The sequence below is a fragment of the Bos javanicus genome, chromosome 18, assembly GCF_032452875.1.
Source record: "Bos javanicus breed banteng chromosome 18, ARS-OSU_banteng_1.0, whole genome shotgun sequence".
NCBI classification, from domain to species: domain Eukaryota; kingdom Metazoa; phylum Chordata; class Mammalia; order Artiodactyla; family Bovidae; genus Bos; species Bos javanicus.
Genome location: NC_083885.1, coordinates 36,143,494 through 36,169,889, shown reverse-complemented (window position 1 = coordinate 36,169,889; position 26,396 = coordinate 36,143,494). Strand labels below are relative to the sequence as shown.

The following is a 26,396-nucleotide window of genomic DNA, read 5'->3' as shown; positions in this document are numbered from 1 at the left end:
TGAGGACTGTAAAGCACCTTTATTCCTTTATTTGACAAACATTTATTGAATACCTACAATGTTCCAGGAACTATTCCATGGACTGGAGATGTAGCATGAAAAAAAGAAATAAAAATCCCTGTTCTCATGGAGCTTATATTAAATGGGGGTTTGGGAGGGCAGAGGACAGATGGATAAAATATATTTTCTCTGTCCAGGGGATTCTCTGGTCAAGAATACTGGAGTGGGCAGCCATTCTCCTTTCCAGGGAATTTTCCCAACCCAGGTCTCCTGCATTGCAGGCAGATTCCTTACCATCTGAGCCACCAGGGAAGCCCCATAGTTCAGTACAGTGAGAAGTAATAAATACTATGGAAAAATAAGGTGTAGTGGGTGGGGGCAGGGTTGTACTTCTGAAGTGGGACAGAATTTCTGACCGGTGGACATTTGGGTGATGCCTGAAGGAGGTGAGGAGCCATGATACCTGGGGTGAGGGGCATGCCAGGCAGAGGGCACAGCAAGTGCAAAAGCCCCAAGGTGGGAACCAGCCTGCACAATCCTGAGAAGAACAGGAGGCTGACTAGCCAGAGCAGTGGTGAGGGGACAGCAGTGGGAGGAGAGGTCCCGGGGCTATGGGGTCAGATCCTGCAGAGCCTGCTGGGTCATTTTAAACTCTGGTTTTGATTTGCAGTGAAATGTCAGTCAGGGTATCATCTTACACATAGTACATGTACATAACTCACAGCCGCTCTAAAAGTAGTAATTCCCGAAATTACTTAGTATTGCCTCACCGGAAGCCCTGGGTTGTCAGGCTCCAGGGTACAACAGGCCTGCCCTCCACTGCCCTGTTGGCTGGCCCTGGTTTACTGGAAGGCAGTGGGACGGGAATGGATGGAAGTGAGCCCGGGCATTCCTGACCCACCCATCCCCTCTCAGATTCCTCTCCAGGCCCGTCACACCCCTGCCGCGTGCTGGGCAGTGGGCACAGGAATGCTGAGGCAGCTGAGGGCTGGACTCCACCCGGCCTTGCAGAAGGTCTAACAACAAGCAGCAACAACAGTGGTGGTGGCGGTTACCAGTTATTGAGCCCCAACTGCCTGTCTGGCAGAGCACTGAGTGCTTTTCACATATCGCCTCACACTGGCCTGCTGTTAGCCCTTGGAGAGAGGTGTGGTCTCGGGGGAAAGGAGGCTGGTGAGCCACACCCTCGCCTCTGTGATCTCTAGGGGCTCTATTCTTCACTAGGGCTTTGTGCCCCCAGACCCGGGGCTTCTTTGTGACAGCTCCTTTCCCTCAGTTCAGGGGCCCCCGACAGAGAAGAATCTTGCTGCTCCAGCCTGCCAACTCTGCAGCTGCCCGCAGGCCTGGACAGGTCCAGGCCGCCTTCTTGGTGGCTGAGAATGGAGCAGAGGAGGAATCAGGTTTCGCCGACTCTGGGATGGAGGCGAGGCTGCTGAGTCGGCTTTTCCAGGGCTGCTGGGATCAGGCCTTGCCTTCATCTCAGCTTGCAGGCTGGGTGTGGAGGTGGCGGCTCAGGACTGGGCACTTGGGCCCCACTTCGTATCCTTCCAATCTCATCTCCCACTGCGTTCTGGCTCCTCCCTCTGCTCCAGCAGCCTCCCTGAGGGACTCAGCTGAAGTTCCCCTAGCACTCTGGCCTCAGGGCTTTAGCATTCGCAACTTTTCCTAGACATAGCTGCATACTTGTTCCCCAGTATTCTTCATTCTTTGCTCAGATGACCCCTTCTCAGCAAGGCCTTTTCTGACTACTAGAATCAAACACTAATTCCAGCCCCTTATTTCCTACACCCATCATAGGGAGTTGGTGATGGACAGGGAAGCCTGGCATGCTGCAATCCATGGGGTTGCAAAGAGTCGGACACGACTGAGCAACTGAACTGAACTGATCCTAGCTTTACTTTCCTCTATAGCCTCACCTTTCACTGTTCTATTTTACTGATTCATCTTGTTCACAGTCTGTCTCCCACTGAATGTCAGCAGGATGGCCCTTGGGCTGGGCAGGAAGGCCCTGCTCTGGGCCTCCCTGCCCTTCCTAAGGAGCTATGGAGCTGTGACTCCTAGAACCTGTCTCCCACTCTGCCCAGCACAAATGGTCCCAGGCCCTCCCCACACCTGTCCTGAGGGAAGCCAGCACAGCCCGGGTGTACTCCCAGGCCCAAGGTCAGTGGAAGGCTACTCTAGATCAGTAGACTGAGCTTGGACAGGTGGGCTGGGGAATACACACACACACACACACACACACACACGTGTGCACAAGGACCCTCATGGTATAGGATGGAGCCTGGGGTGAGGAGAGTGGCAAGCTGACTGCCACTCCTGGGCTGGGGGCTAACTCTGCCCACCTAGTACCCTACGTGTCTGGGAACCCAGATTAAAACCTGGTCTTCCAGATAGCTATGAAGACATGCTTGTCCATGTAGGAAGAGAGGATCTTTTATTTAACAGTTTATGACCTCAACTTATATGGTATGTGGATCCTCAGTTCAGTTCAGTTCAATTGTTCAGTCGTATCCAACTCTTTGTGACCCCATGGACTGCAGCACGCCAGGCCTCACTGTCCATCACCAACTCCTGGTGTTTACTCAAACTCATGTCCATTGAGTTGGTGATGCTATCCAACTATCTTATCCTCTGTCATCCCCTTCTCCTCCCACCTTCAATCTTTCCCAGCCTCAGGGTCTTTTCAAATGTGGACCCTACACACATTTTTTTCCCCAGTGCCACTCCCTGCCCCATATATTAGGACTGGACTCTTTCATTTTCTGCATTTCTGTATTCCCTGCAACCTAGAACAGGTTGCACAGCCTGGCACAGAACACACATTCAATAAATAGTTGTTAAATTAATGAATAAAAAAGCTCTGGGGTGATGTCCCACATGCCCCAGAAGCAGTTGGAAATTTCTGTGTCAGGACTTTAGAGTCTCAGGATCAGGTATGGCCAGCTGTGTCATGGCGGGAGCAGGAGGGGAGGCTATTCCATATCTGAAGGGTCTCCTCCACTGCCTGCCTGTGCTCATACTCCCAACGAAGCTGAAAATTTTTTTCTTATTAGTTAAAAAAAGCGCCTGTAATACTAGGGAATCAAGAAGACCACTTCCTGGCTCTGTATATTTGTTAATCTCTCTGATGCTCAATTTTTCAAAAAAGAAAACCCACACATGGTTGCTGGTGTCAGAATGTACATAACTGACTACACGCATGTGAAGGGCCTGGCCAGTCATCGCCCGATAAACATGACTGCCACCACCACTCTCATCATCACTATCACCATCACAGTGTCCAAGGCAGTTCCTGCCACATGGCAGCCAGTGTGACTGTTCCACCCCCAGTTCCCTCTCAGTGACCAGGTTGAGTGGCGCTGGCCATGCTGTGGTTTGAGTGAATGGTGCCCTCTGCTGGCTTCATAGAGGAAGTGCCTCCAGGGAAGTAACAGCTATGGAAGGGCGGTCTCCATCCAAGGTTTGAGTGTGGAGGTAACTGGCCCTGCCAGTAACTCAACTACCACCACTGTAGTGATGAGAACAACACCTACTCCAGTGCCAGAAACCCTTCTAAGCACTTTCCAGATATTAACTCACTCCTACATCTTCCAGTCGATAAAAAGTGAGGCACAGAAAGGTTAAGTGATTAACCTAAGGGGTCACTCCTAGAGGTGCTGGGATTTGAACCTGTGCCTTGAATCATGCCTCCCTGATGGGAGTACTTTAGTGGAAGGTGAGAGGTAGGCTCTGCCTTTAGCTACAAGGCATGGGGTGAATCTGGAACTGAACACGCAGGGTGTGGGCTGCCCGAGAAGCTTCCCAGGGTGACCGCCCCACCCTTTCAATGACAGGACTGTTGCCTGGCTGACCTCAGGGCCCCTTCCTTACTGGCCAGCCCTCAGCATTTCCCTACCTGGGTCTTCTTGCTGCATCCCTGTGTGGGCTTGTGGTTAGGAAGGTCCATGTCTAGGACCATAGGAAGCCAGGAATTCGAGGCCTCGGCTACTTGCCAACCTTCCAGGGATGACAGCCATCCCTTTGGGCCCCTCCAGGCCTGGGGCAAAGCCTGCCTGGTGATACAGGTCCTATCAGCAGCCTTTCTGGGAGGGAAAAAAAAGATGGTCAGGTGCCAGGGAAAAGGCACGGTGAGAAGTGAGTCTTGGGCTCTGTCCGTCTGAGCTCCACTGGAGGGATCTTGGGGAGTGCCTGGTTTTGGAACCTCTATCTTTTCCCATCTGAAAAATGACGGGCAGATTTTAAAAATGCTCTGCATTTGGGTTCTTAAGGAGAAGCATTGGGAGGACAAGGCCAAAGGCCAGTCTCCAAGCAAACTGATCCCTTCTTCCCATGGTTTTATCTTTTTTTTGGTTAGACTAGGGTTTTTCAACTTTGGCTTTAAGTCTGGAGGGGAAATCATTTAACAGAATGAGCCTGAGGAGTCCTTTCAGCACCAACCCACCATCCTGGACCTTCACTCAGAATCAGGCAGCCTTGATCCCAACCAGGACCATGGGCCCCCCTCACTTCTCTGCAGGTGTTGGAGGACTGGTGTTGAGGCGTCTGCAGAGATGGATGTTCCAGGGAATTTATTTTAACACTGTTACGGGCAAAAAACTACAATCACTAGTGCCCATGGGTGGCAGTGAGACTCAGTCAGTTCAGTTCAGCTGCACAGTTGTGTCTGACTCTTGGCAACCCCATGGACTGCAGCACACCAGACCTCCCTGTCCATAAATCCATGCTAACATGAAACTTCCCTGGTGGTGTCCAGTGGTTAAGACTCTGTGCTTCCACTGCAGGGGGCCCAGGTTCAACTCCTGGCTGGGGAACTAAGATCTCACATGCTGCATGGCATGGCTAAACAAACAAACAAAAAAACACCATGCTAACTCATCCATGATGAGTTAGATGTGTTGGAGACAAGAAGGCAATGTCTCATTGCACATCCTGTTAGAAAAGATACAATGCAAAATGTGCATGTAGTGGATTGAATTGTGTAGTGGATTGGAGGGTGGGGAGAGTAAAGGATGGAAGGATGCATGCTCTACTGTTGCACATCAAAATGTGAAGGATTAACGTTCAGTGTGTGCAAAGGCCAACATTCAAGTAGTCCCCACTGGTTTGGCTGGCCACACTGGTTATCTACAGCTAGCATTCACTGAGTGGTTGGCCCTGGTGAGTCACTAGCTGCAAATATTCTGACTTATTACAGGTCCTAAAGACCAGAGTCCATTTTGCAGAAGAGACACAGGTCCCAAGTGAGAGGGTGACATAACATCCATCCCCATCAAAGAGCCCAGGATCCTTCTTTCCAGATCACTCAGAGGCTGCAGGGCAGTTCCATTGTCAAGGGAATCCAGATCTACTGCAGAGAGCAGGCTTGGCTAGGAAAGGTTGATTTTGCTCCTTCACTCCCTCTCCAAAAAATCTCAGAGGAGGAAGGCCAGCCTGGACAGTGGCTGCTTGGTTTTATTATTAGACTCAGCAAAGATACAGGGTTTCAGGCTTTATTCAGGCTTCTCAGAGAGGAGTTTAAGATAATGGGCAGCAGGTGTTTGCTAGTTGAGACACTTAATTCTTCCCACACCACCTTATCAGCAAGAGCTGCAAGGCCCTGGTAGGGGGGACGCTGAGGTTGAGGGAGTCAGAGGCTGCAGCTCCAGGGAGAGACAGGAGGCAGCCAGGAGCGTGGGCTGAGGCACTGTGGACCTAGGGTGGGTGAGACACTTTCTTATCAGACTTTGTTCCCTTTAAACTTCCCCATCCAGAATCTGAGGCTTCAGGACACCCACAGCTTCACCCTTCAGAGTCAATTCAGTCACTCAGTCGTGTCTGACTCTGTGACCCCATGGACTGCAGCACGCCAGGCTCCCCTGTCCTTCACCAACTCCCAGACCTTGCTCAAACTCATGTCCATCGAATCAGTGATGCCATCCAACCATCTCACCCTCTGTCATCCCCTTCTCCTCCTGCCTTCAATCTTTAGGACTCTTCAGAGTCTCAATCTTAAATTGCGTGGGCATCAGAATCACCTGGAAGGCTTGTCAGATCAGACTGCAGGGTCCCGCTTGCTTGCAGTTGCTGGTTCGGCAGTGGTGTTGAGGCTGCTGGTCCAGGGACGGCCCCCTGGAGTACCATTTCTTTACAGAATCAGTCATTCTCTCGCAGGAAGGAGACATCTATTTCCACTTCAGTGATTTTCGCGGCTGCACTTCAGATTCTTTTCTTCTAGTTCATTGTAAAGATAAATTTAAAACTTTGCTTTAACAAGGGCACACGTGGAATTCCTGCTGCCTCTTCATCCTGCCATCTGTGCCCTGTTGTTGCCCGGAATATTCTAATTTCATTGACATCCTGGGTGAGTTCTCTAATTTTCTGGCTTGATTCTGGTGACAAACAGGTGTCATTTAACAAAAAAATAAAATGAGGCCGTTCTTAAAATGAGGAAGATTCCCTCAGCGGGTGATTGTGAGGATTTGTTGAAAGGAAATAATTGGAAGTTAAGTGCTGTCTGGATCTAAAAAGTATTGACTAACGGTGGCTGTTATCAATGAACACGGATAGCACCTGCTATGTGCTGGATATGAACTCACTTCATCTCCATGGAAACTCCCAATTTTACAAATGAAAAACCTGAGGCAGGTAGAGGTTAAGCAACTTGCTAGGAAGTAGCAGAGCTGGACCCCACCCTCCCCTACCCCCGCCACCCTGCAAACATCCTGCCTTTCAACATAGAGTCCACAGCACAAAGAGGAAATCTCCCCATACTGCTGGTCCAGAAAAGAGGAAATCTCCCAGTACTGCAGTTGTGGTGCGGCTCGGTCAGGAGTAAGGAAGTTAATGGTTCTCACACAGGGACAGCAGCTCTCATCTGTAGGTCGGCGAGCTGACGTCTGCCTCCTCCCAGGTCTGTAAACACATCCTGAGCTTCCACTACTATCAGGAGGAAGCTGGGGTGAAGCCCACAGGGATAAAAGCACAACTCCACACAACTGCAAGTTCTAGAAAACCACTGAATTGTACACTTTACATGAGTGAATACGATATGTGAATTATACGTCAACAAAACTATTAAAAAACCCCCAAAACTTCACTCCCCTGCCACCTCTGGGAAAAAGTTCCTTTAATAAAAAAGTTCTAGTACATTTACAGGATTGTCATCACTCTTCATCTACAGCACTCGATAGGGAAAATAAAAAATAAAGGACCACTTAGACGTGCTCAGTATAAAAATGCAGTTATTCAATCAAACAGGAGGTCTGGGGGCCAAGAGACCACAGAGAAATGCGTGAGGGCACGCCTGGGCTTCTGGAGCGCTCCAGGGGGTGGTTGAGGACCTGCCTCTCACTTTTTGAAAACAGCATTAAAAAAAAAACCACGAAGATTGTGGTAAGAGGCCTGTTACTAAGGAGAAGGGGCCATTCCAGAGCAAAAGCCATCATGGGAAAGTCAGAGTCAGTCAAAACCCAGGACCCAGCGCTGAGCATTTTATGGTAGCGAGGAGACTCCCAGAAATTGAGCAGCCCTGGCTTAGGCTAAGAGGTGCTCACTGTTGAAATCAAACTGCCCACGTTCCTCCGTTCTGAAAGGCATAGAGACCTGCCCCTTTGAGGTCAGTTTCGAGGCCTCTTCCCTCCAAGTTGCTAAGGCCAATTCTCAACAAGCTGCAAAGTCCTTGGCCAACGTGGGGATAGTGACCCCTTGGAGACGCTGCTGCAGCCCGGCGTTTAGGGAGTCCTAGTCGTCCTGGCCCCCGCCGTACATGTCCGCCAGCTTCTTGAAGCGGCTGCCCCACTCATTCAGATAGTTGTAGTCTTGGTCCTGGTCAGAGGTTGAGGAGGTGAGCGAGCTCAGAGAGGCGGCATCGGAGCCACTGCCCTCATAGTCGAACACCAACAGGGAGTCGTAGGGCGGGGCCGTGGGGTCTGTGTTGGCTGCCTTCAGGTTCTGGGGGATGGAGAGCAGGGTGTTAGGCACTGTGGGACCAGACACTGGGCAGCTGCGAGAGCTCAGAAAAGTGAACTCGTCTGGCTGAGCCTGTGTTTCCTCATCTGTGAAGCCCTGTCTCCCCTCCCTTAAGGTTTTGAAGGTTGAACACGAAATGCACGTAAATCCTTAGCTCAGGGCCCAGCTGAAAGCGAGTGCTCAGCGCCACAGGCCAGCGGATCAGGGTGGGGACTCTGAAGTCAGACTTCACACAGACTTCTGAGTGTGTAGACCTGGGCAAGCCTCTTAAAGTCTCCATGCCTTTGTTTCCCTCATCTCAAAAATGCATGCTAAGTCGCTTCAGTTGTGTCTGACTCTTTGCAACCCCATGGACTACAGGCTGCCAGGCTCCTCTGTCTATGGGATTCTCCAGGCAAGAATACTGGAGTGGAGTGCCATGCCCTCCTCCAGGGGATCTTCCCGACTCAGGGATCGAACTCACGTCTCTTTATGTCTCCTGCAGTGCCACCTTGGAAGCCCTCCATCTCAAAAATGGGGAGACTTCATATAGTTTCAGAGGAAGAAATGAATGTATATAAATATAAAAGTGCATATTAGAGTTACAGGGGACCATAACAGAATTCCTCCTTTGCAGAGCTGACACAGCGAGGCATTAAACCAGACAGTTATTTGCAAACTACCCGACACAAATATTCTGAAAACTGTCAGAAGATCTCCTGGCCTTTGGCTCCAAGGCAAAGATGCCCTGAGCAACATTCCCCAGACGCCTTTGTTTCTGTACAGGATTCTCAAATGTGCTTAAGGCTAAAGAACGGAGTCTCGCTAGTTCGAGAAAGCAAGAAAGGTAAGCCGAGTTCAGGCCAAAGTAAGGTATCCTGACCACCCACTGAGCCCTGTGCCGCCTACTGCTTTCTCCAACCTCCCAAATCCATCCGTCCTTCCCTCCTTCCTCTTCTGTTCCCTCCTCCTTCCCTCCCTCTTATTAAAAACCTTTTACTGACTACTTTCATGGTACCAGCCTATGCTAGCCTCACATCATTATCTCCTATGTATATTTTATTTCATATATATATATATATATATCCTGTATCTTTTATTTCTTGGGGAACTAAAGAAACATCACAGCTTATGAATTCCCTGGTGATCCAGTGGCTAGGACTCTGCGATTCCACTTCAGGGTGCACAGGTTCCATCCCTGGTTGGGGAACTAAGATCCTGCATGCTGTGGAGCATGGCCAAAAAAAAAAAAAACCAAAAAATCAGAGCCTAAAAAAAAAAAAAAAGAATATCTGGGTTCAAGTCACTGATACTTTAAAAAATTCCTTAGATAAATCAAGTATGTGCCCAGAATTGAGAATATGGGTTACACTTAGCAACAAGAGCTGTCATTACCTAATTAATACAGGATAGGTGCCAGGCCAGTGGTTCCCAAACTTAAATTACCTGGGAATCTTTTTTTTAATTAATTTACTTTTTAATTGAAGGATAATTGCTTTACAGAATTTTGTTGTTTTCTGTCAAAGCTCAACATGAATCAGCCATAGGTATACATATATCCCCTCCCTCCCATCTCCCTCCCCATCCCATCCCACCCCTCTAGGTTGATACAGAGCCCCGGTTTGAGTTTCCGGAGAGAGTAACATGGAAACTTACATTACCATATGTAAAATAGATAGCCAAGGGGAATTACCTGGGAATCTTTAAAAAAAATATTCTGAAGTCTAGCCCACATGCAGATCAATTAAATCACAGTCCAGGGGGTGGGGTGGGTGGGGTTGGGGGGTGTCAGAGGCTTCAGTGTTTGAAGTTCCCCAAGAGATTTCCTGAGCCAGCACTGCTCGGTCCTTACTCATCCAGTCCTTAAACCAACCTATCCCAGAGGCCCCCAACTTTGCTCCACGCTGGAATCACCTGAGATCTTTACAAATGCAAACCCAGGGAGTCCGGCTCCGACTTTTCTCCTAACAACCACTATATGTGTTGAATAAAGAAATAATTCCTAATCAAAAATCCTGTCAAACCAGAGATCACCTGGAAAAGTCAAGAGCCTTGACTCTGAATTCATCTAGACTGCAACAGAGCCTGCTCTTCCTCATTGGTTTTTATTGATCAAATTGTTCATCTGTGCCAGACCCAGTCCTCTCTTACTTTTGTTTAATGATAAATGAAAGTGAAAGTGTTAGTCACTCAGTCATGTCTGACTCTTTGTGACTTCATGGACTGTAGCCCGCTAGGTTCCTCTGTTCATGGAATCCTCCAGGCAAGAATACTGGAGTGGGTTGATCTTCCCACTCCAGGAATCGAACTCAGGTCTCTAGCAATGCAGGCAGATTCTTTACCATGTGAGCCACCAGGGAAGATGATAAACATCAACAAATAAAAAGAAAAGAAAGAATTCCTGACCTATTCTTTAACCACTTCGAAACTTTGGGTTTAATGGAGGAGGAAACAGGAGGCCCAGAAGTTGCTATATATGCCAGAGGTCACACAGCTAGCTTGTTGGTGACAGACCCAGGATTTGAACCCACAGCCAAGACTCCAAGCCTGTGCTCTTTCTCTCAAGCTGCTGGTGCTTGAACGAAGGACTGCCCTAGGCTGGGCCCCCATGCCTCACCTCAATGATGAAGTTGCCGATTTCATCTGGGTTGGCTGGCCGAGGACGGTACATGGGTGTGGGGATGAAGGATGGTGCCACATCGTTGCGGAGAACCACCTCAGGCCGGGCCTCCAGACCCCGGTGGAGCTGGGTGATGTCATAGTCCTTCAGGAAAGTGAAGGAGAACATGGAATGGAGAAGAAGCCTCCCACTCCCCCCATTTACATCTCATCCCACTTCTGTGCCACTTGGATGTTTTGGTTCAAGAGTAGGTCTTAGAAGACAATGTCAGAGATCTCTGAAAGCCCTAGATTCCACACCCCCTCCTCTCAGATTAAGCACAGGCTCAAGGTTGGGGTGGCTGGGGCCAGAGACTGGAGCAGTGGACGAGGCACCCTCTCAGAAAACTGACGCTTCAGACCAGGGTCTGGGCGACACAGCTAACATGGTCAGTTGGTTGACCCAACCATCCCTGCCAGGGGCCATGGGGGCACCGCCTCCCAACCCCAGGAGGGCCCCCCATGCCCTACCTGGTCCTCCTCGCCACCCCCCTCTTCGCCGTAGTAGAAGACGTTGTCACGGGTATCATCTTCTGGGAGGAGAAGGGGTTCCTTGATCTTCCGTTTCTTTCTCACCAAGAATAGGAGCACCAGCAGAAGGACTGCAAGAGTTGGGGAGTGTGAATATTCGCCCCCAAGCTCTTGAAGTCCCATGTAATTTTTGATCCCTCCACTCAGTAGCCGGAGCTTTACACACTTCAGTGGCCCCTGTGCACCTAGGAAAACCCTCACCTCCTCATCAAGGCTGCAGGACTGGCCCCGACCTGTCTCCAACCCTCCCTCTCTGGCCAGGTCTAGAAACAGTGGCCTCCTCAGGGCTCCTCGAATATACCCAGCAGTCTCCCACTTCAGAACCTTCATCCTGGCTCTTTTCTCACCTGGAACACTCTCCATGCATACACATGGCTCTCACCTTCCTGCTCTCAGCCTAAAACCACTTCCTCCTACTGGTATTCTGACTTCATTCCCCCACCTGTAATTCTCTATCATTTTACTGTTAGTCTTCCCATATTGATGTACTGGTCCTTATGGAAATCCTCCTTTGTGGGATGGGGATCTCCCAGTAGATGTTTGTTTGTTTGTTTGTTCTTGGCTGTACCATATGGCTTATGGCAGCAGTCCCCAACCTTTTTGGCACCAGTTTTACCGCTACTTTCTTCTCTGTGGAAGACAAATCTTCCACAGATGGAGGTGGGGGATGGTTTCAGGATGCTTCAAGTGCATTACATTTATTGTGCACTTTATTTCTATTATTATGATCAGCTGTACCTCATCAGATCATCAGGCATTTGATCCTGGAGTTTGGGGGCCCCTGGCTTCCTGGATCTTAGTTCCTTGACCAGGGATTGAACCTGGGCCCACGGCAGTAAATGCACCCAGTCCTGACCACTGGACTGCCAGAGAATTTCCAGATGTTACTTTTCAATATGACTTTTTCAGTCACGAGGTGTCCCATAATAGCCAGAGACTTTAAGTTCAAGACAAGACAATGCAACTTTGATGTGGTACAGTAATCTGAATTTAGGTGCAAACACTATTTTGGAATTTTAAGATAGAGACTGGGTTTCAGTGATATGATCTAAAAGGCTGGAGGTCTATTTGGACACAATGGGAACTGGCTTATTAGTGCCCAGCTGCTGCCCCTAACTGTTGTGACTACCCCCAGTTAATTCCACATGAGGAGTGCAGTTCTGGCCCTCCCTGTGGCTGTTTAATGGGGGAGGATACAGCCATTGCTCAGCTTTATCCCCCTTTTTCGCCTGCTGAGGGAACCATTGTCCTCTCTAGCCAGACAAAACTGATGGAGCCATCTTTGGGAGTCCCTGGGTTCTCAGGATGCACACCCTGTGTGGGTCAGACTATGGCCTTTCCCTCCCCTTTCCTCCCCATTGGCTCAGGGAAAGGCAGGAGGCAACCTGGACTGCCTACCTGCACCCAAAGCCTGTGTTCGGCTGCCTACTGTTACCTCCATTTGGACTTTTCCCATGGTCCTTCCCAAACTGGTTAATGGAAACTCCGTGTTTCTACTTGTTCAGGCCTTGAAGTCATAGATGGCTCTTTTTCTCATCTGAATCTTAATTGATTCTACCTTGAAATATGACCAGCTCTCACCACCTCTAATGCCACCCTGGATCTGAGCCACAACTCCCCCCTCACCCCCAAATTATGGTAGTAGCAGCCCTCTACAGTCTCTTCAGGAGGAATCCTACAAAATTCAAGTCAGATCACATTGCTCCTCTGCTCCAAACCTGATGACTTCCCATTTCACCCAGAGTCCTTACAATAACCCACAATGCCCAATGCAATGCTCCGCCACAGCCATCACCTCTCTTCTCCCTCTTGCTTTTTCCACAACAGTCATTGCTGTTTCTACACAAAGCACAGAGCCACCTCAGGACCTTTGTACTGGCTGTTCCCTGGATATCTGCATGATCTGCTTCCTCAACTCATTCAGGTCTTTACTCAAATGCCCCCTTCTCAGTAAGCCTGTTCTTGCCGATCCTACATAAAATACCAGATCTCCTCCTCTCACTTTCTTTTTTAATCCATAGCAACACCCATTTCTCTGCTGGCTTATTTGCTATCTGCTCTCTGCATTGGAAAGTAAGCTCCATGAAGGCAGGGGCTGGTCTGTTTTTTTTTTTAAATTAATTGGAGGCTAATTACTTTACAATACTGTGGTAGTTTCTGCCATACATTCATATGAATCAGCCATGGGTGTACATGTGTTCCCCATCCTGAACCCCTCTTCCACCTCCCTTCCCATCCCATCCCTCAGGGTCATCCCAGTACACCAGCCCTGAGCACCCTGTCTCATAAATGTTTCACTCTCAGCACCTAACACAGTGCTCAGTGCAAGTACGATGATTAAAGCTTGTGCTTATTGCATTCATGCGTGATTGAATGGGTGTTTTTTGTGTAAGGACAATTCAGAGAGTGAAAAAAGTAAATGTGATAGGTTCTACCATGACAGCAAAGAAATTAGTTTCTAACTAAACACTTCTGCTCACTAGACCAGTGTCTCTCAAGCCGAAACATGCATTAGAATCCACTGAAAGGCTTGTAAAAATACAGATTACTAGGTCTTACCCCTAAGCTTCTGACTTGGTAGGTCAGGTGTGGGCCAGGGAGTTGGCCTAACCAATTCCTGGTGATGCTGATGCTCTTGGTCTGGAGACTACACCTTCAGAACCACCACTGTAGCCACCAGATGATGTAACAGCAGGGCCAAGTCTGCTCCCCACTGTATCCCCAAAGCCTGGCACCTCCCAGAGGCCCCATAAACATCTATGGACTAAATGACACTTCCAGAATTAAGAGGACAAGGAACAGATGGGCAATGTCGGTGGCTCGAGTCTCTACGTTTGGGGTGGACTCAAGTTTCTAACTACCCCAACCTCAGAGGGAGAGGGTGCCAGCACTCACGCAGCAGAGCCAGGGCAGCACCCAGGATGGGGAGGAGGAAACCCCACGTCCAGGGGTCCCGGCAGGTCACCATGTTGCCGTGGCAGTCACACACGGTGGCTCTGATCACTGTCAGCTGTTCCTTGTTGCCGTGGTCGGACAGGGAAAGGTGCACATCGTATTCACCTTGCTTTAGGAACTTCTTCAGGGACAAGGCTACTGCGTCTCCTGGAGCAGACAGATAATTATTCACCTCGGAAGGCCACGAATGGTGGGAGCCAAGCACACCATGATGGAGAGTTGAGGAGGCAGACTGCATCTGGGCCACAGGGAGCAATGTCGTCAAAGCAAACTTACGCCAAGTGTTACAAACGGATACTTGGTCCAAGCCAAATCCTCCACTGAGGGAAGGATTATTTGGATAGAAGAATAAAGTCATCATTCTATTTAAAAAAATCAATAATCACAGTATTTCTAAATATGACATTTTAAAAAATTCATGGCATGCAGGGCCAATAATTTCTGAGCATTATTAGCTGCCAGATTGTTCTTTGCTTCAAAACAAACAAGCAAAGAAACAAAGTTCTTCCTAAGAGACAGCTAGCACAATCTTTTAATATTTATATTAACTGGCCACCTGTTTCTCTACCTGAAAGTTTACTACCACTTGTTATGGCAGCATTTTGCTCTTTCAATTGTATATATAATGTTTATACCTTAACTCTATGATAGAATTTCAATATATCTGAAACTTGGATATTTCTGAGTGAGCATCAGTTATTAAGAAATCCAAATGCATATTACCTGGCGATGTAACTGATGCCAGGAGCAGATCAGAGCATTAGTGACTGCACACAAGCTCAGAGGTGCCGGCAGTGAGGCTGTGCTGGGCACCGTGCTAACTGGCCTTTGAAGGCCTGGGGCAGGCAGCAGGCAGCCACAGAGCCGAAGCCAAGCTTTGGAGCAGCCTGCACGACGGGAGCCACTCTGGGGAGGCTGCTTGGCCATCATGGAGTGGGGATGGGGGCTATGTTTGTGGGTGAGAAATATAAGGTCAGAGGCCTCTCTGCAGAAAGGCCTTCGGTTTAGACCCAAGTTTCTCAAGGTGGGTGCTATTAGCTTGGGTGGAACTATTCTTCATCACGAGGAACTTTCCTGAGCACTCAAGTCCTCACCACTAAATGCTAACAGTGCCCCCCCAACCCCACGCATCATTGGGACATTCAAAAACAATCCCGCGTTTCCAGCCCACCTGCCCTCAGGCTTGCTGGCCTATTTCAGCACTGACCTCAAGCCACTTTCAGTTCACAGGCTCTGCACACTCCCTGGGCCCCTCTTAGCTGAAAGGCCAGAGGGAGAATTCACCCTGTTCCCACTCAGCAGTGGCAGATAGACAGAGTTCTGCACGCTGGATGTCTGGTCCACCGAGTGGAGAGGCCAACGTGGGGCATTTCACCAGAACATCCCTCCTGCCTTCCTGCTCCCAGGCTGGAGAGCTGACTTCTCAGCTGATGATGGTGCTGGTGGTGGCAATGGGGACTCAACTGACACTTATTACATGCCAAGCCCGACTCTGATCTTCACCTCAACTTTAAGAGACAGGTTCTGTTACCCCTCATTTTACAAATACAGACACTGAAGCTTAGGGAGGTCAAGTAACGAGCCCAGTTCACATGGGTGTAGAGTTGGGATTAACTCCTCTCACAATAGAACACAGACAGATAAAACGACTAAGTCAAAACCAAGAACCAATGGTAGTGTCAGGCGTTGGTACCACTGGGCTTTGAGGTAATGCTCACTCTTGGCAGAGCCAGATTGTGCCTGTTGGTGAAGACGGCCACTGGCATCGACTGAGCACTGATGCACCAGAAGAGGTAGGTGCCTGTCGTGTACTCAGTCTTCACAGTGACTGTACAGAGGTACAATTACTGGCACCATCCTCCAGGTGGGGAAAACTGCTCAACAGTAAGGTTCAGTAACTTGCCCACAAGCTGGTGAATGGAGAGGCTGGATCTTGAACCAAGGTGTTCTGACTTCAGAGGCTACGCTCCGTAAACCAGTCAGCGAGGGGAAAATGGCTTTCAGGCCACAGGGAGGTAATAGGAGACCAACTTGGGCTTCCTCGAGGAAAGGTGCTGAGTATATACCCCCAAATCAGAGGAATCATAAAAACGGGACAATGTGTGTGTCTGAGGCAGGTCTCCTCAGTCCTTTCTGGACAGGCTCAGCAGCAGCAGTAGACACCAGGCATTTGGTTACTTCAGGGAAGAACCTGAATGTACTGGTTCCCCATTCCCCTCTTGGGGGACCCTAGCACCAAGAGGAAGAGGGAGGCATTTTAAACCAGGGTGAGCTTCTCCAGGGGCCTTACTGGCACTTGGGCATGGATGCACTGTTTTTACGCACCTGAGTCCTTGCCCATTTGATGCCAGTAAGTCTCCTCTTCAGTCCTGTGACAACTGAAAAACCACTGAAGGCTGAGGAGCGTTATGGGGTGGGAAAGAGAAAGGACAGGGAGGTGGTTGGGAGCAGGGGCATGAGGGCCAGGGACCTTGTCTTCTACTTCTTTTCCACTGTTTACCCACACTGTGCCTTTGGACATGCCATTTAACCTTTCTGAGCCTGATTCTCATCTGTAAATAGGGATAAAAATACTGATCACAGAGGATGGTAGAAATTTAAAATAAGTATAAAAAGCATCTTGCAAATGGCCAGGGGTGGATAAATGGTAGGCAGCAGAGGATCCTGGTAGAGCAGACTTCCTGCATCCCAATCATGGGGCCATTATTTTCTATCCATAATGCCCCTGACAGGATATTTAAGTTTCTGTAAGCCCTGGTTTCCCTATCTGTCAAACGGGTGCACATACATGTATATGTATGATTAACAGTACCTGCTTTACAGGGTTATTGTGAGGATTCAGTAGCCGAATCTGTGTGAAGTGTCTGAAGTGCACATAGCACATAGCAAGCATGCTCAGGCATGTTAGTTATTACTGTGCTGGGTTCCCGACTCTCTCATTATGTCATAGTGAGAAAGGCATGTCCCATCTCTCTCTGGGCCTCAGTGCTTCCAACTGTATAGGAAAGTGGTTGGGCTAGAATGGTCTTTAAGGATTCCTGTGGATTCCCAAAGGTTTAGACTAAGTTAATAAGCAGCATTTGACTGACATCGTCTTTGTGTGTTATTGGCTGTGCAGCTTGCAGGATCTTGTTCCTTGACCAGGCATCAAACCTGTGCTCCCTGCAGTGGAAGCCAGGTGTCCCAACCACTGGACTGCCAGGGAATTCCCCTGACTGACATTCTTGAGGAGACTGGTAACTCGGTGACCCACAAGATAGAGCAGGAAGGTAGATGCTGGATCTTGGTAGGGGAGAGAGGACCCATTTGCCACCACCACTCAGTTACCTTTCTCGTTGACTTCTGCTGTCCAATAGACGTCCGAGTCATGTGTGAGTTGGGCCTGGAAAGGGGCAGTGTTGGGGGACAAGTCCTTGTCTGTGATGTTTAGCACCTGGGGCACAGGGCTTTGGTTGCAGATGGTGATCTGACGGGGCTCGGGGACCGGACCGTGGTCATTGATGTCCATCAGTGTTAGCAGGAGGGTCCCTGTGCCAGTGGTGGGAGGGCTCCCTGTTCAAATCACACATATGATCCCTTTTCAGCATCTGCCTTTGGCTGGGTTGATGAATCCATATTAAGCTCCCCTAGGACTTATCCAATAAACCTCAGAAGGGTCCTGTTTACTGTCCAACTGTAACCTTTCAAGAGTTTCCCTGCCCTTGCTTCATTATAAATCAAACCAGTGATGGCAAATGCATGGCAAACATGCCATCATTCTCATTTTGTGTCCACAGCAGACATTACTAACTGATCACAGCACAGAGACTTCATCCAGACAGCCACTACCAATCTATCACCAAGAGAAAAAGATTGGCCACCTCAGGGCTGATGTGTTTGCTGACCAGCTTCAGGGAAGTTTCACTTCCCAGCCCTGCAGTAACCTCTCGCCTGCCTCCAGGTCTTGGTTCAGTATGTGTCAAATAGAGATGTTATTACATCAATATCCCCAACCATGTCGTGGCATGACATCACTCATCAATCGTAACACTTGTAAGGCAGCCCCTTTTAATCAATCACAAGGGGAAACCAACAGGCCAATTCAAGGCTCAGTAAAGCACAAACAGGCTGAAAAGTGTCTTTAGGATACCTCCTAACTCCTGGGTCTTAAGGAAACTGGAACCGGCCAACTCTAGGACTGACCACTCTAAGTCTCCTCCGAGAGACCACTTTGACCTCTCAGATAGGATTGCTGACACTCCCTTCCCCACATCACACTCAGCCTGCAGAGGGGATCTGCTGTGTCCTGGGCTCCAAAGGGGCCCACATAGAGGGGCTGGAGGGAGCTCTCACCATCATCTGTGGCCAAGACCATGACTTCGTAGATGTTGTTTCTCACAAACTGCTCATCCTCACGGTCCAAGACCCCTGCGGCAGTGACTTGTCCACTGTCTGGGTCCATCGCTAGCCACCCTGCTGGGTCTCTCAGGATGTGGTAACTGGAGCAGAAAAGTTGCAAAGAATCACACCCAGGATACTTAAAGAGTTCTAGTGTCATCATTCAAAGTCTCCTCATGTCAACTAGCAGAGGGTTTCATGGGACTTGGGGCTCATAGACAGGATCACATGGAAAACGCATCTCACCCCCAATTGGGCTCCTGAGCTGAAGATGGGAGGGGGCCAGCAGGGACATGTGAGAGGGATTGGGGAACAGCTGTCCCCTGGACTTAACTTCCTCTGTACGGAGGGTAGGAAGGGAAGACCCTGTGCAGGGGTGGTAGTCAAAATATTTAACAGTCTTTATGGCAATTAGAACAAATACTGATGCATATAATAAATAACCCATCCAACGTACCCGTGTCTTTGGCTGAACACGAGCCGAACCCCTGCATACCTGATCTTCTGACTCCCCTTGTCTGGGTCCCGTGCAGTGTAGGCACAAATAGGCTCCCCAGTGGAGATGCCCTCCTGGATTTCGATGACTTTGGAGGGGGGGACAAACACGGGTGGCTCATTCACATCCTCCACGAGGACCACTACGGTGGCTGTGGAGGTCGGGAGTTTCACCACAAAGGGAACCTCGTTGATCACTTCGACGTACAGGGTGTGCTGGGTTTTGGCCTCAAAATCCAAGCCCTGGGAGAGAATAGGAAGGAGGATCAGAGTCGTCATTTTGTGAGGAGGCCCCATGCCGTGCTGTGATGTCTGGAAGAGAGGGCCCATCACGAGGGGCTGGCGCTCCCACCAGCAACAATGCTGCCTCTGCCCTGCCCCATAGAGCCTCCTGGTTTCCTCCTGCATTTCTGGAGTGGATACCCAGTGGGGCCTTCTCAGACCATCACCCCAAAGGCAACTAGACTAGTAAGCCCGAAGCCTAGAACTGGTTCTCAATGGGGTGATGACCTCCATAGTGGTTGTCGTCGGAACTTGGAGGGGGCATTTCTAGGTGTCCTAATGACAGGGAATGCCACTGGTGGGGGCAGGGACACAAAGAACTATCTCAAGTCCCACGGGACTTGCCAATATCCCCCGGACATTCATGTATTCTTGGGCATGAAGCTCTGTTTATAGTTACAGTCTAGAATGTGTTTTCCATACAAATCAAGTTTTTGGTGTGGTTTTAATTTATACTAAATTTCCTAGGAATGCAACTTCTGAGGGGAGCTCCTCAAGTTGTTTATTTGAGGTTCTGGAAAAAACATCAATACCACTTGTGGTATGACTCACTTCAGCGACATACAGTATCTACTACACTTGGCTAATTCCACAAACAGATGCAAGAAACTGACCACTTCATCATGTTTTCTAGTATAGTTGTGCCCAAAGGTATACACAGGGAAGCAGTTTATTATCAGTAACTTTTCCTGAAAATCCTCCTTTATTTTAATTAGGGCATTCCATTTTTCTAGAAATTACATAAGTTATTATAGAGAAGTTATAAACAAAATTCATTTTACAATGTGAAAGGGGCATTACAAAACTTTGGTTACAAGGAGGGGACAGCTTTTAAACTATTGTGGCTCAGATGGTAAAGTGTCTGCCTGCAATGCTGAAGACCCAGGTTCGATCCCTGGATCGGGAAAATCCCCTGGAGAAGAAAATGGCAACCCACTCCAGTACTCTTGCCTGGAAAATTCCATGGACGGAGGAGCCTGGTAGACTATAGTCCACAGGGTCGCAAAGAGTCGGCCATGACTAAGTGACTTCACTTTCACTTTCTTTCTCAAACTGGGCCATTCTTTATAATAAACCAAGACGTAAAAGACATCAAGAAAGATTAGTCTGATTTTCTTGAAGCATCAATTTTACTCAAGATTTTTCAAGAGGCAAGGGTATGCCTAGATGTAATTCAAAACAGTTAAAGTAATTTAAAACTTTTAAAGTAAAACATTTTACTATCCAAACACCAAGATGTGAACTATGGATTGAAGGCAAAATTAGCAAGGATTCCAATAAAACAGACCTTCTGTGTAAGACCAATTAGGAGCAGCCACTAGACACACTGGGAGGATGGGCCCCACTGACTGGCCTCAATTGGATCAGTGACTCTGTTTTATGAACTGGGTCCCTGGGGAAGATTTAAACAAAGGAATTCCCCCACATAAGAGGGATGGGAGTGTTGCAAGCCACGGGCCTGGTGCACTCCCTGTGAGTGGTCCCAGGTATGCGTCCCAGGCAAGTGGTACCCCTAGTCCTGGAGACTGGAGACCTCCCCGCCCCAGGTGTGGCCCTTGTACAAAGCCCAAACCAACTCACCTTCTGGGTGGTCAGGATACCCTGGTTGCTCTCGGGGTCAGTAGTGATGGTAAAATGGTCCCCGTTGTCACCTCCCACGATGCGGTAGGTGGCACGCCATGCTGGTGAGTTAGTGGCGTCCAGATCAGTCACTGTCAGCCTCTGCACCTCGTGGCTCACTGTGTTCTCAGGCACACGGGCCTCATACTGTCAACATGGAAAACACAACACTGTCAGAGCAGAGAAGCTGACTCCTCCGAGAGGCGGTCCTCCTCTCTTCACCCACTGTGAGTCCTCCACCCAACTCCAGGGGAGCCCCATGCTGCTCACCCTTTCTGAGACATGCACAGATGCAGAATGCCCCAGGAGTCAACTTCACAGCTTGCTAGGACAGACACACCACAGTGACCCTGGGCCTGCTTTCCCTACATCCCACAGCCTGATGCTCCCAGAATCTCAGCCATCTGGGTGCCCAAGCCCCCAGGGAGAGTAGTCACCTGTATCTAGCTGAGATCAGAAAGGCACAAGGAAGGTGGCAAGAAGGGCTAGGTGTCTGATTGCTCTGGGGCACTGACCAGGGACTTTTTTGGAAATTTAGAACAGATGGCCGTGATGGGGAAATCAGCTATTCAGAACAAATTTCACCAGGCCTGAACAGTATTTAGCAGCCCAAGTTACCTAATGATGGAAGCGGGTGGGTATCATCTTGACTGGCACTGAGTCCTCTGTCATGTCAACTGACAAGCATTCACCGGGGGTAGGTGGGCAGATGTAGGTGTGAGTCAAGTTAGGAATTTCCATATCAACAAAGATTTTCATATTGAGCACTTAGGTACCAGGGATTATGCTAAGAACTCTACATAGATTATTTCATTTAAAACTCAGAACAATGCAGCAGGTATTAACACTGTCTCCATTTCACAGACTAGGAAATAGGGCACAGAGAGGTTAGGTGCTTCCCCTCAGGTCACACAGCTTACAGGTGCTGGGGCTGGGACTTGAAGCAATGCAGGCTGATTTTGGAAGTTTCATCAGAAAGGAGAAACTTAGCTCCTCATCATCTGACAAGGAAAGAATGAATGGAGGAAAGGGTGTTACCTTCTGGGGATCAAACACGGGAGCATTGTCGTTGGCATCGAGGATTTCCACTATGGCCATAGCCGTGGTGCTGGAGCCGTCCCCATCCATGTCTGTGGCATGGATGGTCAGTGTGTACTCGGGGACTCTCTGGGGAGAAAAGGAGAGCGGGAGTGGAAGCCGCTGAGAGCAGGGCACATCCTTGAGTGTACGTGGAGGGAGGAGAATGTTTCTCCTTTCCAGTGTTCACCTGATCCCTTGCTCACACACTGCAGGGAAGACCAGGAGCCAAGGGTGGAGGGAGAGGGGAACTGTGGATCCAAACGGTTCTCCTGGGCCAGTCAGTCGTGGGGTGAAGCCTGGGCACTGCCTCCTGACTCAGGGCGGATCCAGAAGGGGAGCTCTGAGCAGGAGTTTGGCAAAAGTATGAATTAGGGAACTCTAGTACCTATGGAGCTAACTGCTTTGTGGTACACGTGGGACAAATCTGGGCAATGTGCATGCTAAGTGAGCCATTCCAAGAGGAAATGAGAAAACCTACGGAAAATATCAAATGTCTGTGTTTCACAGCTGCCTCCTCAGCCTTAATGAGATGGCTTGGCAGAGCGCCAACAGTCCAAGGGTGCTGTGGGACATCGATACAGCACCTGGCCGCAGCCCTTCCTGGCCGACTTGGGCTCTGGGGCAGGGGCTTCTGCTCTGAGTGTCAGGGCCTGGCCTGGGCAGGCAGCCCCTTCCTGAAGGGCCACTCACTTCCCGGTCCAGGCCACTGGAGATGACGCTGATGGTACCCGTGCTCCGGTGGACTGTGAACATGAGGTCATTCGGGTCCTTTGGCTCTTGACTGTGGATGGAGTAAGCAACCACACCGTTGTAGGTGTTAACGGCGTCATCCTCATCCGTGGCTGTCACCTGCATCACGGATGTGCCTGGGGGGGAAGAAGGGCTGATGAGTGAGCACCCTGCCCTCCCAGTGCCAACTTTAGCCTCACCCACTTCTGGAACCCTAAGAGGTTCCACCCTGCACGTCAGTTTGGACCCACCTTCCCCTCTCATCAGAGACTGTTAGTTGCTGCCCACTTCCCATTCTCCCTACTTCCTTAGAAACATAATCCTCATAATCACTCTAGGTTGGGCACAGGCCCACCAGGAACCAAGGCCATTTCCCACCGCAGGTAGCTGTGGCCATGAGACTGAATTGTGACAAATGGGATAAATACCTTCAGGGAAAGCATTTTTCTGAATTAAGGGGCTTACTCTTCCCACCCGTTCCCTCCTTCCAGAAGTAATGGCTGGAGCTCCAGCAGTATTCATGAGGTGATCTTGGGAACGAAGCCAAAATAGCAAAGCAATGAGACAGACGGAGCCTAGGTCTCCCACACTTTAAAGCACCATTTCAACCTGGCCTGACCACGTCTAGGCTTCTGGAATACAGGGGGAAGAGGCTCCATCTTGCTGAAGGTAGTTTTTCTTTTAAAAATGTCTACTGCAGCCTCACCAATTCACATTTCTCTGTAATTTTCTACAACTCAAAGGAAGAGGGGTCCTCCCCAGTAGCACCTGTCTGTGAGGTCATTAATGTGTAGCTATTTCTCTAGTCTTTTGCCCCAATTAATTTTCTCTCTTTTCTTTTTTTTTAGCTGCACACATGGCATGCAGGATTTTAGTTCCCCAACCAGGGATTGAACCCACGCCTCCTATATTGAAAGCACAGAGTTTTAACTGCTGGACCATTAGGAAAGTCCCTACTCTAGGATCATTCTTATTCAGGGATTTTGGGATGGAGTGGGGAAATAGGGATTTTTAAGAGGATCCCAGGTGATCCGATGTACAGCCTAGGAAATCGCATGTGAAGGGCTCTTCCAGACTTTAAGAGTCTGGCTGACCTCCAGACGGTTCCAGTTGACCCAAGGCCAGATCTGGGCCCAGGAGACCTCTATAGCTCCTCACCTCCCCAGTCTCCTTACCAGGTAGCACCCCTTCCAAGACGCTCCCTCTGAAGACATCCTGGGTGAACTTGGGCTTGTGGTCATTCTGGTCTGTTACAATGATGGAGATGTTCATGGGATCTTCCACAGAGGCGCCGTTCTCTGATACAGCATGGCCAAAGAGCTGTGGGGGCACAGGTCTGTGGTCAGTCTGGCACTCCCCTCCCCAACAGGTTCTGGGGCCCTGCTGGATGCTAAAGGTTACTTGCCTCATACTTGGCAATCTTCTCCCGGTCCAGTGGCTTATTCAGCAACAACCAGCCTGTTTCCTTCTCTATAGCAAAGATACCCTCTGGTGGGCTGTCTGCCCCAGGCCCCGTGATGCTGTAGAAAATCTTGGTGCCTCTGTCCTTATTAGATTTGAGCTGGAAGCAAAAGAAAATGGCAGCTGACAAAATGATAACGATCCCACAATTGTAGCAAAGAACCCTCTATGGAGAGGGGTGGAGAGGCATTGCCTGATCAGAAATTGCTCCCATCACAGAGGCTTTCCTTCTGGAGGCCCCAGGGCTTAGCAGCAAGAAACCTCACACTCAGGCCTTTGAATGAGGGTCCCTGCAGCCACCAACCCTCCCGGGGGGAAGGCGCAGCCATACCTGATTCAGCCTCTGGGGGAAAGGACCCTTGCCATTCTCAGGCACAGATATTGGCGGGACCACCCATTCTCTCTTGCGCCTTCGTAAGACAGGTGCGGGTGGGGAGATCTTCAGTGCTTTCCTTTCCTGCAGGGAGAGAAGATGCCTTAACCCAGGTGTGCAAACACACCTGGAACACACCTATCGTCCTCTCACCTATAGGAGCTCAGGATGAGGAGAGAGGCCAGAGGCCTAGATGGGTTTTTTGCAGAAGAAAACTTGGAAATAATCCAAGTGTTCACTTACAGAGAAGGCCCAATTAAATACACTGTAATATATCCATCTAGTGAAAACCGTATACAGCTCGAAAAATGAGGATGAGGAAGGTCTCTCTGTGCTGATATGGAAAGATCTTTGATATACACTTAAATGAAAAAGTACACAGTACAGAACAGATTAATATATTAACAGTTTAGTGCTCTATTTAACAAACATTTATATAGGGCTTAATATGTGCTAGGCATTGTTCCATCTTTTGTGTAAAAGGATAGGGAAATAAGGCATATATTCATATCTGCCTTTACACAGTTTGGGGGATACTAGAGAAACCAATAATGGTGGTTACTGGTGAGAAGGTGAGAGGCCTTGTATTGATTTTTTTTTTTTTGCTCACTTATTTATTGTATAAAATATTAAAAAAATTTTATTTTATATTGGATTATAATTGATTTACAATGTTCAGTTCTACCAATGTATTTTTTTAGTTTATTTTTTTATTGAAGTACAGTTGAATTACAATGTTGCCTTAATTACTGCTGTACAGCAAAGAGACGTAGTTGTACATACACATACTGATGTATTTTAGTGCAAAAAGAAAGTGAAGCCATGTAAATGTTATTTTTTTCATAAAAAAGAGGAGGGAAAAGTCTGTTTTATATCTACATATATAATATACATAAATATATTTAATATAAATATAGAACAAATACATAAATCAATTCTAGAAGGAAAGAAACTGGTAACAGGGTAACCTGTGTATTCTGTTAGAGGGGTGAAGGCATTAGGCAGATGAGGAGACACAAGGGGAGGTTATGTGTTCTATAACTTCAATATTTAAAATTTTGGAACCATGTGGATATATTAGCTGTTCAAAGAATTAAAAGAAACAAAGAAATGTGGCCCAGAGCTTCAGGTCCATCTTCCCAGAAAGTGAAAGTGAAGTCATTCAGTCGTGTCCAACTCTTTGGGACCCCATGGCTCCTCTGTCCGTGGGATTCTCCAGGCAAGAATACTGGAGTGGGTTGCTATTTCCTTCTCCAGGGGATCTTCCCAACCCAGGGATCGAACCCAGGTCTCCTGCATTGCAGGCACATGCTTTACCCGCTGAGCCACCAGGGAAGCCTATCTTCCCAGAGGGTCTTGGGATTGACAGTCCCATGTTGGGATCGCCTTCACTTGTGGTTTACCCTCAGGATGTGGGAAAGACAAAAAGGGAGATGGGACAGGGAATTCCAGGGAGGAAGAGCACTGGACCATTACTCACAGGGCAGCTCTCAGCCCCACAGGCCTGACTCTGGCATCCCCTACTGGGCAGCAACAAGCACTGCCCTGCTTAGATGGTTGCCCACGCTCAGAGCTAAGGGCAACTGACGGCTAACCCTGTGTGCTCTGCAGGGGTAATGTGGCTCCCGACAGCCACGGCAGCCTCGGACTCCTGGCCAGCAGCAAGCTGGGTGTGCATGGAGAACGTTTTCCTTCTGTCCTGCAGGTGCACACGGTGTTTTACCTGGACTGTTTCATCGTTCAGAACAATGAAGTCATCGTCAGTCAGCAGGGCCGACTCTTGCCCAGGGCAGTCTGTGAAGACCACTGTGGGGAAGGGAGGAAAAGAATATTAGGAAGGAGGGGGCTTCTGGAAGCTACCCCATGAGAACCAAGACCTGACAACAGCCCCCTGACTGGATCAAGGGCT

The 26,396-nt window shown here is 49.0% G+C and overlaps 1 protein-coding gene and 1 non-coding gene across 7 annotated transcripts in view; one reads left to right on the top strand and one right to left on the bottom strand.

Annotated features, from left to right (window-relative positions):
• Positions 1-4,736: 4,736 nt before the first annotated feature.
• Positions 4,737-4,811, top strand: TRNAG-UCC (transfer RNA glycine (anticodon UCC)). The gene has a single exon. It is a non-coding gene; the product is annotated as a tRNA-Gly (tRNA).
• Positions 4,812-7,088: 2,277 nt separating this feature from the next.
• Positions 7,089-26,396, bottom strand: part of CDH3 (cadherin 3) — a 117,250-nt gene continuing 97,942 nt past the window's right edge. For all 6 annotated transcript variants that reach the window (XM_061387702.1, XM_061387704.1, XM_061387708.1 and 3 more), the window contains 14 exons: positions 26,211-26,293; positions 24,446-24,571; positions 24,059-24,214; positions 23,829-23,973; positions 22,615-22,790; positions 21,883-22,011; positions 20,806-20,991; positions 18,944-19,185; positions 18,403-18,548; positions 17,398-17,622; positions 14,011-14,217; positions 11,056-11,186; positions 10,544-10,690; positions 7,089-7,929 (listed from right to left, as the gene is read on the bottom strand). In XM_061387702.1, the coding sequence (XP_061243686.1) occupies positions 7,720-7,929; positions 10,544-10,690; positions 11,056-11,186; positions 14,011-14,217; positions 17,398-17,622; positions 18,403-18,548; positions 18,944-19,185; positions 20,806-20,991; positions 21,883-22,011; positions 22,615-22,790; positions 23,829-23,973; positions 24,059-24,214; positions 24,446-24,571; positions 26,211-26,293 (2,309 nt within the window). In that variant the 3' untranslated portion in view covers positions 7,089-7,719. The remainder of the gene's footprint in view (positions 7,930-10,543; positions 10,691-11,055; positions 11,187-14,010; positions 14,218-17,397; positions 17,623-18,402; positions 18,549-18,943; positions 19,186-20,805; positions 20,992-21,882; positions 22,012-22,614; positions 22,791-23,828; positions 23,974-24,058; positions 24,215-24,445; positions 24,572-26,210; positions 26,294-26,396) is intronic.